At 44.4% G+C, this 18025-nt stretch overlaps 1 protein-coding gene across 7 annotated transcripts in view; it reads left to right on the top strand.

Moving 5' to 3' along the window:
* KLHL29 (kelch like family member 29) overlaps positions 1 to 8190 on the top strand; it is a 295708-nt gene extending 287518 nt beyond the window's left edge. For all 7 annotated transcript variants that reach the window (XM_031684807.2, XM_072938147.1, XM_072938142.1 and 4 more), the window contains 3 exons: positions 3301 to 3494; positions 3836 to 3980; positions 5995 to 8190. In XM_031684807.2, coding sequence (XP_031540667.2) covers positions 3301 to 3494; positions 3836 to 3980; positions 5995 to 6178 — 523 coding nt within the window. In that variant the 3' untranslated portion in view covers positions 6179 to 8190. The remainder of the gene's footprint in view (positions 1 to 3300; positions 3495 to 3835; positions 3981 to 5994) is intronic.
* The last annotated feature ends 9835 nt before the right edge of the window (positions 8191 to 18025 follow it).

Below are 18025 nucleotides of genomic sequence, written 5' to 3'. Positions count from 1 at the left end.
CATTGGGATCTGTCAGCCATCCTTGTAGGGACAGGATGCAGACCTGAAGGCTCCTGGGTGGAAGGTACAGGGAAGGGATGCCTACTGTTTCCCAAGGAGCATGGCTGGACCCCCTTTGGTCAAGTCAGTTTCTGTGCCACACAGTGGCAATGATGAGAATTCAGGGTGACAGGAAGGTCAGGGGAATGGGGACAGACACGAGGGCTCTTTGTTCCCCAGGAAGCACTAATGGTACAAATTGCTCTTATATCGATAATGAATGAGATGTATGGTGCATTACAATTACATTACATTACTGTATTACAGAAATAGAGTAAGATTATATAATTATAGATTAAAACAACAGTGTAATAGACAAACCTGTATTATATCATTATATAAATAACTGGGTCTAATACTTTATAGCAATATATTGCAGTAGCTGTGGTTACCGGATAAATGATAGCAGAGCGCCTCTCTCCGTGGGGTCATTTGCATGTCATTAGCATATCCTTCTCAAGCAGGAAGTTGACAGATTGAGCTGACGGAGGGCTTGTGGCTTGGCAATCAGCCACCTGGAATAACAAGAAATTCGCATTGGGCAGAATGTGCCATTATACCGAAAGCCTGAAGACTAGCAGCCACATAATCTTCCACTGTCTCCCAGCTCCTTCTGCAGGAGCTCTTTGGATTTCTGCCACATTGGCTTAAAAAACAGATATCTGAACTTCTGACACTGTCCAAAAGGGACTTACTTCATCGCCTATTAGCCACATATCATTGGTTTGGGGCTTAATTGAATCAGCCCCTGCTGCCCTCTAAGGTACTCCAGCCTCTTCTCAAATCCTGAGTCTGTGCAGGCACAGAGCTGGACGTCACACAGCCAGGGGCACCGGCTGGGAGAGGCCATCTTCCTGGGTCACTGAGCTGTGATTGTGTGATGGCTCATGTCCCAAGGAGGCTCGAGTGGAAAGTGGGGCCCTGTGTGCTTCCCAGGAACGGTGTGCTGGGAGAAACCTGTGCATGGTGGTGTAGCAAGCCCACGGAACAGGCCCCCACTCGGGTCCAGAACCCACGAAAGAGCAGTGAACAGCACGGTGAGCCGTAGACAGAGGATCCAGAGTGAATGCTCGGGAGGGCAGGCCCCAGGGAACAAATGACAGAGACACCACTGCCCCAGGAAGGAAGACCCCCATTCAGTGGCCAGTTGGCTTCATGCCAGTCCTACCCTTGCTGTCAGCTGCTGCCTGTTCTCACTGTTTTCCTTGTCTTGCTGAAATTCATGTTCTATCACTTCTCCATCCTCTGACTCTGCCACTTTGTCCTGCACCACACATCTGGCAGATCTGTTCTGTCCTGTCCAATTCATCCCTTTACCATCTCCATGTTGGCCCCCACGGGCTGATTGCTGGTGGAGAAAATCCCACAGTCTTGTAGCTTGGCCCCACTATGTATTGAAGTCCTCCAACCTCCACAGGGTCCTCATGGCACAGGGCATCTTTTTGTGTTTCCCTTTCTCCTGCCCTCTCCCGTCTTCACTCTCTCCTCAAGGCACTTACCCCACAGACTCCTCCAGTACCTTCACCCACTCCAACTCCTGCTTCACAGAGAAAATGGAGCCATCAGCCAAGAACGTGCTTCTCTTCACGCCATTGCTCCTGCATATGTCCTTACACTCATGCCATCCTTGCCTTCCTCTCTCATACCTAAAAGGACACCACTTCCCTCTCCACTCTGGATCCAATTTGCATCCACCTACCAGGAGCCTCCCATCATCAGCTCTCCCCCCTCTTTCCTATATATTTCATCTTTCTTTATCCTGCTAGGCTCCTTCCCATCAGCATGTAAACACAATTAAAACTTCCCCCCTAAAATTAAAACCCATGGTTTGCTGGAGCTGGTTCATACTACTGTTAAATTTTCAGGAACTCTGCAAGTTAGCTACAGATATTATTAAAAATTAAGTCATATAAACTTAGAACTAAATAAATTATTTAAAAATAATGGTAATCCATACTCAAAACTCATCACTATCCAGTTTTGGTTTTTTGCTTTTTTGGTTTTTTTTACTTTTTTTTACTATCACTTCTGTTCTGGAGGTTATATATACCCACTGCATCTGCACACGCAGGAGACTCTATCCGGGTGTGCTACCAGGCATTTTTTCCCAACTCCACCTTCAGTGATGTCCCACTGGTTGCTTGACATCAGCCATGGTGAGAGAATTTACATCGCAGAAATCAGCAAATGCTACACACCAAGACTTTCTTCCCGAGAGAGCTGGTTTTTAAAGATTTATCAGCATATCACTAGTTTTTAATTATTTTATCAGCATATCACCCCTTTAGCTCCATAGCCCTTTCTAGGTCCCACCCTCCCTAAACACCTCCCCAGCTAAGTTTCATCCAAGAGACGGCCCCCTAACCATCTCCACTGTCTGGCTTGAAGCTCCCTCCTCAATCACAAATAGCCCTGCACCTCCCAGTCTGAGTAAAGTGCTCTTGACACCACCACCAGTGTCCTACTTGGGACTTCCTGGTCTCTTGTCACATCCTCTGCCCTGCAGCTTTGCCTCCTGTCACATCACCTCTTCACTCTGCAAGGCCATCCTCGCCCCTCACTCTCCTTGTGAACTCTCTCGTCTTCACTTTCCGTCTGTGTGCCAGTGATCCCAAAGCTGAATATTTAATCCAGACCTACATACCCTACTGCCCGCTGCACATCCCAGTTTGTGACCCACAGATACTTTAAACTCCCCGTGAATAAAACCAAAATCATCCTCCTCCCCAAAATTCTCCCATCCTTGATTCCCTGCATCATGAGTAGTGCCCCCTCCATCCAGTTTCCCAGGCCAGAGGCCCTGAGGCACCCTAGGCAACTCCCTGAACTGAGATGTCAATTAATGACTGAACCCTGTCAGTTCACCTCCCCTTCTGTTTGTTCCCAGCCAGGCCACTATTTCCCCAGTTTCCAGCCCATGGGCTGGATATATAGGAGGTGCCCAGTGCAGGACTGCTGAATGAAAGGGTGGGATTGAGCTGGATGGAGAGGCCCAGAACCTGGGGTTCCCTGTATGAGCAAAGGAAGGGAGACAAGCGTCTGCATAAAAGTATCGACAGACAGAAAAGAGCCTTGCAGAGGTTCAGGAGGAAGGCTGAGAGGGTTGGTTTGGGCCTTGAGTGACTCATCCCATGTGCCCCAGCTGTGTGATCTCAGGTAGGAAGCGGATGGCGGTGCTCCCCCAAAGTCTGCTGCCTTGGCTGGGGCCCCTGCCCTGCACGAGGCCCATCTTTGATTCCGGGCTTTCTGCTCTCTCAACAGGTACGACACCATCACCAACCAATGGGAAGCAGTGGCCCCTCTGCCCAAGGCGGTGCACTCAGCAGCAGCCACAGTGTGTGGCGGTAAGATCTATGTGTTCGGTGGTGTGAATGAGGCGGGCCGAGCTGCCGGCGTCCTCCAGTCTTATGTCCCACAGACCAACACATGGAGCTTCATCGAGTCCCCAATGATTGGTGAGAACCAGCAGTCTCCCCAGCCCCACCTCATGGTTTTATTCAGTCTCAATACCCCAAGCCCAGAGGGCTGGCTAAGCCTGATGGCTCTGCAGACCCAAGGCCGAGGGGTGGGGGACGGCGAGCCCCCAGCCCAGGTGCAGCTGCGGATCCCACTCCCTGGAAAAAGGGTGGGCCAATCCATGCCAGGTGCCTCCTGGCCCCAGCCTTGTCCGCAGGCCAAGCGGTGACTTCGGAGGTGTTTCCAGCTCCCATCCTCTGAGGGGCTGCTGGGACAGAGAAGGGGAGGGGAAGCCTAGAAGAGGGCCCTGACCTGCCTGCCTTGCCCCGCTTTCCCGCAGACAACAAGTACGCTCCTGCCGTCACCCTCAACGGCTTCGTTTTCATCCTGGGCGGGGCTTATGCCAGAGCCACTACCATCTACGACCCTGACAAAGGGAACATTAAGGCGGGCCCCAACATGAATCACTCTCGCCAGTTCTGCAGGTGAGGGGGCCAGTAACTGGGCAAGGGTTGGGGAGGAGGCAGGGGAGGACAGCAGGAGGGGTTGGAGCACAGTAACTGACCACCATCCAATGGCCAAAGCAGTGCCCAGGCCAGAGCAGGGTGTGACACACCCCAGCGCAGCCCTTCGCCCAGAAGCCTGACCCTGTGGTTCCAAATGACCCCGTCTCAAAGCCGCACATGAAGGGCTTCCGATGGGCACCAGCGCCAGGTCCCTAATGCCACCCCTTTGGTCTGCTGGAGGTGAGGGTGGTGCTGTGAGGTCTGCTGTGCCCTAGAAGACAAGATGCAGTGCCAGGCCAGAGCTGTGTGACACCCTAAGTGGGACAAGTGGCTTTGGGGGGAATGCTCTGATGGTGCACATGATCCTGATGGCTCTTTGGAGCTGGACCCCGTGAGGCACAAGGCACAGCTGCCCAGGAGTCTGTGAGCTGACTGGGCAGCAACGTACCCAGACCAGCCCCGGAGGAAGAGAGGGGCAGAGGTCAGAGCGGGGCTGGTTCCTGGGTGCTCTGGCCCAGAGAAAGCAACCACCCTGGGCAGTGAGACACAGACCCTGCTCTTCTACCCCATCTTCCCTAGACTGAGGAACAAGGAATAAAAAGGGGGCCCAAAAGATCCCATTTGTAGCATTTCCATAGCAGAGCTTTCCTGTAGACATCTTGTACCTGTGCAGAGGTGGTCACCAAATCCTCAGTGTGGGAACAGCATGAAGCATGTATTGAGTGCCGACTGTTTGTGTGGCACAGCTAGAAAAGCTACAACCGACCACTAACATGCCCTGTGACCTTGGGCCAATAAGTTCCCCTCTCTGGGCTAGTTCTATCTATGAAACAGGCTGTTGGACTAGGTAACCGCTAAGTTCTTGTTGGCATGAAGAATCTGCAGCTCTCCAGCCCTACTTCCCTGTCCCATTCTCTAAATGGTGGCAGCGTGCAGGGCAACTCTAACGATACCGTCCACTGATCAAGACGACTGGAGTGTGAGCACCGCTGGTGGTGGGGGAGCTCCCACGCCCCATCTGAAAGTAAGAGTGGGCGTGGGTAGATGCTGCCTGAGGGGAGATTTAAGCTGGGTCTTGCAAGAGAAGCAGGAGAAAGATGTGCCACAAAGGGGAAGTGTGAGGGGCCCAGACGGCATGGAGCTCGGAGAGAGAAGGCTGGGAGCTTCAGCGTCTGGTGAGAAGTTTAGACACTCATATTCCATCGAGGCACAGGCTTTCAAAAATGGGTGGAGACTTTGAAAGGGTATCTGTTCAGTTTCAGGGTACAGCCAAGAAGAAATGGCCATTAGCTGAGAGGAGGGAGAAATCAGTCCTGCAAATGTAGATGTAGCCGTCTACGTGAAGGGGTAGCTGAGATGCAGTAAGGGAGTAAGTGCAGAGGAGCAGAAAGCCACCCGAGACAGCAGGACCGTGAGTTTAACAGGGAAGGCATCCAGGGCAGCCATGGTAATGGTGCAGAGAGCTCCCCGGGCCCTCGCAGTCACGGCGGGCAGCAGCATCAGGTCACACGTGTGAGGGAATCACAGCACCAAACTCTGACTCTGAGCACCTCAGCAAGGGTGAAACTCCCAAGTGGCCGATACTCAGTTACGACTTAGCTCCTTATTATCCTGTCTGCTATCATCCTAGTGAGTTGTGATCCCAACTGGACTTGAGCAGTAGGAAGGCTCGTCTGGGCAACACCCAAAAGATGCTTCATAGAGACCCAGTGAGCTGAACCGAGCACCTGTACAGAGGCTGCTCTTCTCCAGCTGACTTCGGTCAGTTGTCTGGGTCCTGACGGGTCATACAGCATGGCCTCCTGATCGGCCCTGGGGGAAAGGTGCTTTTCTTATACCAGCTGAGGTCGGAGGACAAAGAAGAGTAGCAAGATCCCACCCGACTTTTGCAAAAGAGGAGAGGCAGCCTGCAACAGGACAGGGTCCTGAGAATCTACCTCCAGGTCCCCGGTGAAAGTCAAAGAGCTAATTCTCTTCCCACCTTCTCTGACAGTGCCGTGGTGCTCGATGGCAAGATTTATGCAACTGGAGGCATTGTTAGCAGTGAGGGGCCTGCCCTGGGCAACATGGAAGCCTACGAGCCTGCAACCAACACATGGACCCTCCTCCCCCACATGCCCTGCCCTGTGTTCAGACACGGCTGCGTCGTGATAAAGAAATATATTCAAAGCGGCTGACATCAGCAGAAAGCCCAGGCGAGACTGTGGACGCGTCTGGTGAGGCAAATGCTACTCACAGAGGTCAGTTTTCAGCAACACCAATAAGGGGCCGACCGACACAATCGAGGAACTCACTGCTCTAAACATTTTGAATACTCTCTGCACTGAATGTAGAAAACCATCCTCACCTTTGGGGGAAACGGGGGCGTAGCCTCCAAGCAGCAGGAACCACAACCATCTGAGCAAGCGAGCCAGGCCTTGGGGGCTCCTGCAGAGGGACTTGCTCTGAACGGAGGCGCTCACTCTGCCCGGTGCAATAGAGTTCCACGTATTTTTCAACTGGGAGAGAGCAGCTGTTTTTTCCTTCCTGCAGAGCAAGCTTGATCCCCAGCCAACCATAGTTATCCTAGGACAATGTAGGCATCAGGCTCTCTTGGAATAAGATCAAAGTGTCCTTATCACTTTGATTCCTACTTTTGTATTTAAACAATCTACACGTCCAGTGGCTGACAGAAAACAAGGAACAATACTATGGGGCACGAGGCCTAGGAGGCTGATGGTCCCTGCTGGGTCGAAGCTAAGTCCAGCCGCCGCGAGGAGCCAGATGTGACTGGAGCAGCCCTGCAGGGGCAGCCGCGGGCAGGAACAGCTGGGGACAGCCGTCTGTCCCTTCACAGGGTTTTCTACCATGTTTTTGCTGGAGAAGGACAAGGTGATTGTGCTAGCATTCTGTTATCCAATATGAGTTATTTAGGTTTCCAAGGCATTTTCTTGATAAACAAAAGGCTATTTTTAAGTACCGAGAGAAAGCGGCAGCCACAAGAGGGATGATGCAGGAATTCCCAAAGCTCTTTGTAGGTAGTGCCAGAGTGGGGCATTTGCTCTAATTTTTCTATGTGCAGAATAGAGGATCTCTCCTGGGGGGGTGTGAATGACCCCGTTTTATTTTTAGAAAAAGTAACTCCCAGACAGCCCCATAAAAGCTGTGCCTCATGGAGGCACTGTCAAAGGAAGAAGACTCTGTTCCAGAAGGAAACCAGTTCTGGCTCATGACACCAGTCCAGCTCCCTCCATGAGGTAAAGCTGAGGACCCAGGCCGGGTTGGAAGGGAAGGAGGGAGAATAAATGTCTACAAAGCACAGGAGACTATTTTTGATATTTATAGGTATATATTAAGGCACCTGCCACAAGAGCTCTCAGGATGGGGACAGCCTTCTTAGACGAGCCACGACAGCCAAGGCCTGAGGGGCAAGAGCAGAATCACTCTTCTTGTAGCATATTAACCCGAGAAGGGGGAGCCAGGAGGGAGGTCACACCGTGGCTCAAAGAGGAAGGCCTTCCCGCTAGTCCTCAGACCCACAAACCTCACGCGGTGACCAGTTTCCATTCCAGGGCACGAAGGATGCGGCTGCCACTGCTGCGCTGTTTAGTTGGAGTTGGTACCAAATAACACATTTACCATTTTTATATCTGGGAAGTCAACTTGCCGTCATTTCATAATAATAAAAAAAAAACCATTTATATGGAGAAGAGGACAGGACGCGCTTTCCATCTTTCAGTATCTGATGACACAAAATTCCGATTCCAATGTCGGGCATCAACTTCTAGCACTACAAGTGTGGCTCCCACTTGGACAAGATACCGAGCTTCGTTATGCAGTTTTTAATATTATTTATTCTTTTAAAAAGTAATAAGCACAAAACTACATACATTGTATGTCATTTAAAGTATTTATGTCAAACAGGGTGCAAGTGTGAACCCAAGGACTGGAGCACAAATTTCTAACTGCCTGGGGCAGGGCTAACGTTAGCGATGATGTGCGTCTGCCTCCAAAGGAGGTGCTAGTGGTCAGCAGGACTCAACACAGATGACACTGAGATTCCGTTTCTCTCCTCATCTATCACACTGGAGCAAAACTGGCTATTTCTGTGAATGATATAAAACAGGGTTCTCTGTAATGGTATTGTACATAGTATATGTTTATTGTTAAGTTCTTGTTATATTATAATAAATATATTTATAGATCTAGACTCGGAAGCCAATGTAATGCCTCTGTGTGCCAGCGATCCCCGGGCAGGCCAGCACATCCTCCCACAGTGGCTGTCTGGGCCCTGCTACAGACCTGAATGCAGATCTCAGTGATCACAGAGGACAGGACTCCTTAGCAAGGGAATGTGTAGAGTGAAAGCCAAGGATAAAGGGCACTTAAAGGTCAAAGTTTAAAGGAACTCACAGACACTTTGGCACTGACCCTGAGGATCTCCCTTCAGTTCAAGTGCTCTTCTTGTCACACCTGTGCAGCTGAAATCTTCAGAGTTAGCTCCTGTACCTGAGACCCTTTGGGAAGGACTGGTCTGACTCCTGTACCTGAGACCCTTTGGGAAGGACTGTGGCAAAGCGGTGTGCCAGCTCCAACTCATCAGCCTGAGAAGAGCCACAACACACTTCCTCTAGGGAGAACAAGGTGGGACTTCCACCCTAAAATTCAGTCCGCGTGGCCTCCCCGCCTTCTCCCTGCCTGCTGTTCTCTAACCTGTTGTACAGACCGGCTCTGCTCTAATAAGGAGACCCACACAAAGCCTGGGGTAAAGTGTAGAACACCAGACAGCTCGCTCTCCTGCAGGGCAAGAGGGTAGATTTAATGGGTTAGTAGGAGAAGGTAAGTTTACCAGCATTTTACCCATGCGAAGAGCCCCACGCCTTTAACCCCCAGATCTCACCAAGACCTGGTGTCTCCTTGCACGAAAAAAATCGGAAGAAGGTAGGTCAGGGTAGGTGGGAATGAGAGTTCTTCAGAGAACTCAGCTGAGGCCTTAGGATGAGTAGACCATACACTTGCCAAAAATATCTGCCGTGGTATCTTCAGAAACACCAGTCCTAGAGGAAAGGATGGAGAGTGTCCAGAAGATTCCAATCACGAAGAGTTGAAATTATAACCTGTTATAAAAACCAAGCAATAGTTTTGTTAGCTCCTTCCTTCTCTGCTCTATTTGCCTAAGTCAAGGGAAATATGTTCTCTGGGTCTATTAAGAGTGTGTAGTTATCATAAAAGATACGTGTGTCTGCTATATTAGGCACCCATGTAACCACGGGGAGAGTCTCTCTTGTTGGACTCAAGGTGCTACCATCAGACCTGGCATGGATGGTGAGAAAGTTTATTGTGACAGCCTCAAACAGGACATAGGTCACATTGTGTGTGTGTGTGTGTGTGTGTGTGTGTGTCTGTGTGTGAACTTTAAAAAAAATAAATAAAAACTCAGCCAAAATTAGAACAGGAAAAGTATTGTAGTCCATGTGACAAAAGACTAATATCTTTATTAAACAGCCCAAGTAGTTCAATAAGAAAATGTTAAGTGGGCCTCTTTTTGCTCCCTCATCTTCGGGGACGACCTGCACTCTGTCTGTGGAGTGTGTACCTACTTTTACTTTAGCCTGAGTTCCCAACTCCCAAAACTTGTGGCCTTTTTCTTGCCTTACACTCTATGCAGTATGTATCTCTCTAAATAAATCTGCCTTTACTCAAAAAAAAAAAAGAAAAAAGAAAAAGAAAAGAAAATGTTAAGTGATTCCAACTGTTAAATAGGTCATAAACAGACCCCACGAAGAGGAAACATTGCTAATAAACATACAATAAAAAAGTTCAACATGGATATTTATTAAATAATGAAACTTAAATAATGCGGTAACATCTTTACTTACTATATTACCTTCCCAAACCGAAAAATAAAGGCGGGGAGCTGGGGGGACTCCAAGTGCTGGTGAGGAGAAGTAGAACTCCTGAGTAGCACCCAGGGCTTTGTAAACTGAAATGGCTCTTAGGAAGCAGTGTGGCAGGTGCCATGTATCAACAGCCTAGAATACCTAACCCAGTAAATCCACTTCTGGGCATCCATCAGAAAACAGTGCAAATTATGGAAAGAGTCATAATAACTAGCCCCTATTTATTGACACTAACAATACACTGGACACCACGCTAAGCACTTAAAGCACTGAATCCTCATAATTCTACAAGACAGGCACTAAAGACACGCAGCAATACACAAAACATTTTAAGAGGAGTGAAAAGGAGGATTTATACTTGTATAGGATTGTGATTATATAAGATATGTATATAAAGATATGTAAGTTATATATAAAGATATGCTAATATATATATATAAATATATATATATATATATATATATATATATATATATATATAAATGACCAGATGTGCAGTCACAAAACTATTAATTGAACTGGTGGAATTGTGGGCAATTTTCTTTTCTTTTCTTTTCTCCAAAATATGTATAAAGTGGTAACATTACTTTTATAATAAAGATATACATATATATATATATTTTAATGGGGAACAAAGGACAGAAAGTAACCTTTCCTCTACATTTCAGTTGGAGAAATTCTCAAAGATCATTCCTATCTTGGGCTCCATAAGCAATGGAGAAGTTAGAAAAGGTTCAGAATAATGTAACAAACAATTACAAATAATAGTTTGCCAGTAATAATCACGATTTTTTTTTTAAACCTAAAGGCCAGGAGTGAATGGATTATATCTTTCAATGCATGAAGATTTATATGAAACAAATGAACACCAACACTTCTCTGTGTTCTTGGAAGGTCAAGAAAGATGAAAAGGATAATAACAAAGAGGAAAAATCCCAGTTCAGCATAAGGATATATGTATTAGTGCAAAATTCTGGAATAGGTTACCAAGATCCTTGTGATGGTCTTCTCTAATTAAACCTCAATAATATATTTTATAATGTAATTGCATGCATTGTCTCATTTTATCCTCTCAACTACCCTAAAAGGCATAGGACATCATCTTCACTCTTTAAAAGGAAACAATCTCAAAAAGATCTCAAAAAAGACTTGTGCAGTAATAGTTACGCCCCAGGTGTTCTCCATACACTATCACATTTACTGTTCAGCAAACCCTGCAGAGGATGGTTATCCTGGCTGCACAGGCGAGACCACATGAAGCAGACAGTCAGTCTAAGGCATATCAGAATTCAGATCCCACTCAGTGGGACTCCAGAGAGGCTGTGCTACAGCACACCACCTTTCCAAGACTGCCTGGGGATGTGCAGCTTTTATGGCTCCGAGACGAAGCCTCCCTCTTCCTCCCCGAGCTACCTCAGAAATCTGTGTTAAGAAAACAGAAAAACCTGTGAATATGATAGACATTCAGCTCTGTGTTAGACACAGTCCTCTTTAGAAGGAATTTTTGAAATGCCTGGTGAGAGTCTCAATAACACACTGGCTTCCTCCACTGAAGGCTTTGGCTTTACACGGGAAACTTGGGTCTGGCAGAAGGAAAGAGTCCACTGACTAAGATATTGCTGCTTCCTCCTGCAAGCCTTCACTCTGCAATGAGCTCCTAAGGAGTTCTTGCTGACCACAACCCCGGTCAGGGAGAGTAAAGGAAAAGGGGGAGAACAGCATGAGCACTGGCTGCACCATCCTCAGTTCCAAAGGGCATGCCATGACCTTGGCACCCAAGGAGGTAGAAGGTTAATTTTCCCACCTGGGTCAAAGAGCTGACTGAAATGAGGACCCAATTCCAAGAAGTCTGCCTTTTCCACATGATGGCAAAAATTAAACCATCCAAAAATCTGTGTTCACCTTCCCGGATTTATAATCCATGTGCTCTGCTGCTCTCTGTGTCAACACTTGGCGGGCCACTTGGGTTCTTTCCTCATGAAAGATGAGCACAGCCTTTGAGCGGATCACACTAGGTCAATAAGACTATGATCTTTGCAGGCAAGGGCCACGTCCTCTTATCCTCCCCTACAGGGCACCTCACCCTGATGAGCAGTGGCAGCCAAATTACTCAAACTCTATTGGCAGCATGAAAAATGTTTTGAGTTATGAAAAGTATAAAGGCAAGGTCACAATTTTGTGCACTGCTCTAGTTATCCCTGTTGTCTACAGATGACTAAAGAAGCAACTTTTTGTTAAAGGGTTTTTACTTACTGCATGTAAAGAATTCGGCCATTCTTGGAGAAGCTAGCCACTGCTAGTGCAAACCTGTGCACACCGGGACCCATCTGCGCTATCTCCTCAGGGCTTTGGCCCTGGGACCTTTGAGTTCCTGCTAGTAAAAATCAGTCTCTGAAGCTCTTCAGTTCACCCCCAACATTCTCCAGTACCTCTCTATAGCCACTGCCCTATTTTCAGGCCTTATCACTCCTCCTTCGTTGTTGCTACAGCCTCTTTTTTATGTTATTTTTTTAAATAACAGCTTTATTGACATATCACATATGATAAAATTGACACTTTAAGAGCACAACTCAGTGGTCTTTAGAATATTCACAGGGTTGAGCAACCACCATTATCTAACTGCAGAACACTTTCATCATCTCAAAAAGAAACCAATATTCATTAGCAATCATTCTCTATTTCCCCCAACCCAGCACATGGCAACCACAAATCTACTTCCTGTTTCTATGGATTTACCTATTAGGACATTTCATACAAATCGTATTACAGGATATGTGGTCTTTTGTTTCTGGCTTCTTTCACGTACCATAGTGTTCTCAAGATTCACCCCTGCTGGAGTACTTACCAGCACTTCATTCCTTTTTATGGCCAAATAATATTCCATTGAATGAGATACATTTTGTTTAATTCTTCAGTTGATGGACATTTGGGTTCCTTCCTCATTCTAACCACTAAGAATAATGCTGCTATAAACAACTGTATACAAGGTTTTGAGATTAAATGAATTTGGGAAATGCTGGGAAACAAGGTTAAATTTGAACTTCTGTGTCAAAAACAGACTAACAATCATTCCAATTTTACTGAAGTGAATACACAAAGTAGTGTTTTCTGAACTTATTTGACCACAAATTATCCCCACCCCCCAAATCTAGAAAACGTTTCTTCTCTTCTAACTTATGACCCAAGTTCAAACAGTTACATGGGATTCTAGGGTCAGTACGTTCTACCCCTCATCTTTGAAAGAAGCACATCAGAAAGGAAAGGTAATATTGTGAAATATTCAGAAGGAAATTTAGAATTCTCAAAATACTGAAGGAAAAATTGATACATTTTTATATGGTAGCAAAGGAATAAGATCAGTGTTCTTTGAAGTTAACAAAATCCTTTTTCTGACTACAGCAAATAAGCTTCACTGCAATTTTCTAAGTTCCAAAAAGACTTCAGCATCCCCTATACTGCAATATATATATTAAAAGAAAAACAACTGAAAAAGTGAAATAATGGCAAAACAACCATTCTACACAACAACTATAATACTCAACCCACATTTCCAATGATAGTTGCCAAAGTGTGACCTGATAATTTCTGGAAAAGACTCTTGGGCATTTTGTACTTTATTAATCTTGAAGAACATGACAATCTTCTCAACACGTAAGCTGCAACACATAACAGAGGAATTAATCACTTGTCCCATCAATGTTTAAAATTCAAAAACTTTCACATTAATTCCAGTATTATTATTAGAATATATTAAGACATAAAAATATTCTAATATCTGTTTAGATTACCATTTGTGGTAATAGTGAGACAAAGATTCATCCAATTCCTGCTATAAAATCTTGAGCATATCTGGAAAAGAAAAGTTTTTGATGATCTTTTGCTTTTTTGTCTCTATAGATATACATTTAAGCTCAAACAATGTGGAAATTAAGTGTAAAGAAACATTCCAAAGATGTGAAACTAATTTCTTACAGTGTGATAGGCAATTACTCCTTTCTCTGCTACAAATTCCATTTAAAACAATCTTATTAAAGAAATTTCTTTTTTAAACTGTCATAAACTACAGAACTGAGAGCTTACTGATGTTTCCTTTAAATATGTGAAGTAATTTGAGACTTCCCACTACAAATAACTTTTATTTCAGAAACATATTAAGTATAATGTTACTTGAGGATTGTCACATTTCTTTTTTAAAAGGACATTCTGTTTGCAAAGTCTTGTTAAAATACTTCGCACTTATTAAAATGCTAAAATAGAAATTTGTAATTAATTTCCAACACTTTCTCAAGGAACTTTAAGCTATAAGCAAAGAAACTATACAGAATGTTTAGAAATAATGCTATCTCCTATCAAAATTAATTTTGCTTTGTTGTCATAATGAGAATGTTAGAAAAGCTCTGTAGTCTGTGTAGAGAGCTGTAGACATATGACTCAGGCAATTCGTGTTTGTTTTTTTTTTTATTATTATTAATAGTTCCATAGTTTCTTAAGCCTGTCATTTTGCTGGTGGCTCTCAAGTTCCTGTGACAATATACAATTTTGGAGCAAAGCTTACTGATTTACCATTTGCAAAACCAGAAATCCCGGAGCATTTAATAACCTATCAGAGATCAAATATATTAAACTGTACCTGACATTGGACCTTTTAAAAAAACCTGTTCTACCTAAGAAATCTCAAACTCTATGCTCTGCCCAAAGTCTCCAACCAGTACATTCACATGGCTCCTCTCATCGATTTGCTCTTTGGTTTTATACAGACATTCAGTCCCCAGATCCTTTCCATTGTCTTCCAATTTAGTAACCCCACTCTGGTTTTATTTCCATTTATACCCAGGAATGGAATTCTTCTCCCAAAAGTTATCTCAACTCTCTAACATTCTGGTCCTTCAGTTGGACCAACAATCCTAATTATAGTCCTATCCAACTATCAGCCTCCGCTGAGGTTTCATTTGGGGAGATACCTGCAAGGGGGAGAAACCCACATTCACACAGGCTGGCACCACTATAATACACGTCCCCAGCCCTCACCTGTGCCCTTACCTTATTCACATCTGTTCCTGGAGCGCTCCCTTCTCTCTTTCCATCAGTGACTTCTAAACCTTCACCACTTCTCCTTAAATTTCTTACTTAGAACCCCTCAATCACTCTTATCAGAAAAGCACACCTTTTCATCAAAATAACTAATGCAGAGGATGGTGGCAAGTGACAGTACAGTTTTTTAAATCTTCCTGAATTGACCATTAAAAACAGAGAAACCAGGCTGAAACATATAAAGACTCGAGGATAATATCTAAAACAAAACTAAATAACAAGGAATCGCCAGACTCCAAATCCCAAGCGAGTTGGATCAAACCACTAACCCCTATGAGACTGTGGTACACGTGTGAGAACAAAAGAAGAGGACAGTTATTGGCATCTAATGAAAGTAAGAACCACCCCTCTGCCACAGAAAAAGCTCAGGTAGGTGGGGCGTGAGAGGGTTCCTCAGAGCACCTGACGCAGAAGCGTCCTGTACCTTCTAGTTCTGTGATAAGTACGAGCCTTGTGAATTAGCAAAGCTAATCTGCCAAGGCCCCATTTCAGGACCAAGCACCGTAGTAAGACCAAACTACTAGGGACAGAATCTAAACTGGACAGCAGAGGGACAAAAGAAGAATTCAGATAAAAGTTCTGGAAGGGAACAAAGTAAGGAGATTTCGGAAAATAAGCAGTCATATACTTACAAACACTTCACAAAAATAACAGGAGAGAGAGCTCTAGAGCCATAAAATTCAGGCGTCCTTGTAAAAGTTCAAGGAAAGTAATTTCATATAAATATGAGGAATAAAAGGGTTGAGGGAAAATCCCAGATAAATATATTACAAGGAAAAACTTTAAAGAAAGCTACCCCTTCGAGCAATAAAGGCCCTCCAGAAAAACATGCCCACACAAACGTGAAAACTATAACCTACTATTTCAAAACAAGCAAAAGGACAAAAATAGTAATGGAAGAATGAAAGAACAATTTAAGCCAGAATTAGAAAAACTCACAAAGGATGTGAAATAACTCAGAAAGAATTAGAAAAACAATCATGTTAGAAATGTACACTAAAGTAGAAAGAACATAAGAGTTAATAAAAAACAGATAATGCCTTAAGACAAATAGAACAGGGAAAAAGGCAGGAAATTTTTTTAAGTAACAAAATAAATGAAGAAACTCCTGGTTCTGGATAGGACTGAGTAAGCATACTACACTCTCTCTCTCCCACTGATTACAACTAAAAGTCCTGGACAGCAGACATAAAGCAATATAATCAATTGCCAAGGGCTCTGAAAACTAAATAAAGCATGTGAACTCAGTAGGAAACTCAAAATTCAAACAATGACCCACAAAGTGGTGAGTTCCCTAGTTTGTCTTTTATTGCCTATATCCCCCAACTTATATTCTAGGGCAGCCAGAATCCCAGAAGAAAAATGCTCTCCCTACACCCTCCAGACCCAAACCCAGGTGAGCCCCAGTAATGAATCTGCCTCCTCATGGTAGTAGTGACAGTGAAAACAGGTGTAACCCTGAAGATTCTTTTCTACCTTTCTAGAAAGACAACCAGGAGAGGGGGTTCTTGGGAAACTGACAGTGTGAGAGAAGATCACAGAGTAGGGGGCTGGAGAATCAAGCCCTTTAAATTACTGAATGAGATCCTGAGTTGCACATGCATAGAACTGACCAGGGTCAACAGAGCAAGAGCTGTGAGATCCAAACCATGATGGAGACCACCCCCATGTCTTGCTAGATTGGCCCATATGGAGAGTTGTATTAGTTTCCTATGGCTGCTGTAAAAAATTACTGCATTTTAAACAGAAATTAACACAACATTATAAATTGACTATACTTCAATTTTTCAAAAATTACTATGTTTTAGTGGCTTAGGACAACACAAATGTATTATCTTATGATTCTGGAGGTGAGAAGTCTAAAATGGGTCTTATGGGCCAAAATCAGGTGTCAACAGAACTGTCTTCCTTCCTGGAGCTCTAGGAAAGCCTTTTTTTTTTTTTTTTTTTTTGCCTTTTCTAGCTTCTAGGGGCTGCTTGCATACCTTGGCTCAGCCCCGCTTCCTCTGCCTTCAAAGCATATCACTCCAACCTCTGCTTCTGTCAGCACATCTCTTTCCGACTCTGATCTTACCACCTCCCTCTTATAAGTGCCCATGTGATTACACTGGGCCCAGTCAGATAATCCAGGATAATCTCCCCATTTCATAATCCGTAATCATATCTGCAAAGCCCCTTTTACAATAGATACATTGAAAAAGAATATTAAACATGTTTAAATAATCCAAAAGACTCCAAGAAGGGGGAAATATAGAGGTATAAAAAACAGAGGACAGACAGAAAACATATAATAATATGACAGAGTTAAATCCAAACACATCAATAATTACATTAAATGTAAACCACTTTACACCCATTAAGATGGCTGCCATCCAACACACACACACACACACACACACACTCAGCAACAACAACAACAAAACAAAAACAAAACAACAAGTGTTGGTGAGGATGGGGAGAAATTAGAAACTTTGTGCACTGCCGGTGAAAATGTAAAATCGTGTGACCATGATTATAAACAGTAGGGTGTTTCATCAAACAATTAAAAATAGAATTACCATGTATGATCCAGCAATTCCTCTTCTAGGTACATATACAAAAGAATTGAAAGCAGAGACTCAAAGAAATATTTATACAGCCACATTCACAGCATTACTCATAATAGCCAAAAGGTAGAAGAAACTCAAGTGCCCATTAATGGAATTTTCTTTAAATGGTATATACATAAAATGGAACAGTATTCAACCTCAAAAAGGAAGGAAATTCTGACACATGCTATAACATGGATGAAACTTGAGGACATTATGCTAAGTGAAATAAGCCAGTCACAAAAGGACAAATTCAGTAAGATTCCACTTACATAAGGTACTCAGTCATATTCATAGAGATAACATAGAATGGTGGTTGCCAGAGGCTGCTGGGAGGAGGGAATGGAGAGCTGTTCTTTACTAAGTACAGAGCTTCAGTTCTGTAAGTAAGAGTTCTTGAGATGGATACTGGTGATGGTTGTACAACAATGTCAATGTACTTAATCCCTAAATGAACTGTACATTT

This window comes from Vicugna pacos, chromosome 15, assembly GCF_048564905.1.
Source record: "Vicugna pacos chromosome 15, VicPac4, whole genome shotgun sequence".
Classification (NCBI taxonomy): Eukaryota; Metazoa; Chordata; class Mammalia; order Artiodactyla; family Camelidae; genus Vicugna; species Vicugna pacos.
This window is presented reverse-complemented; position numbering and strand designations above follow the sequence as displayed.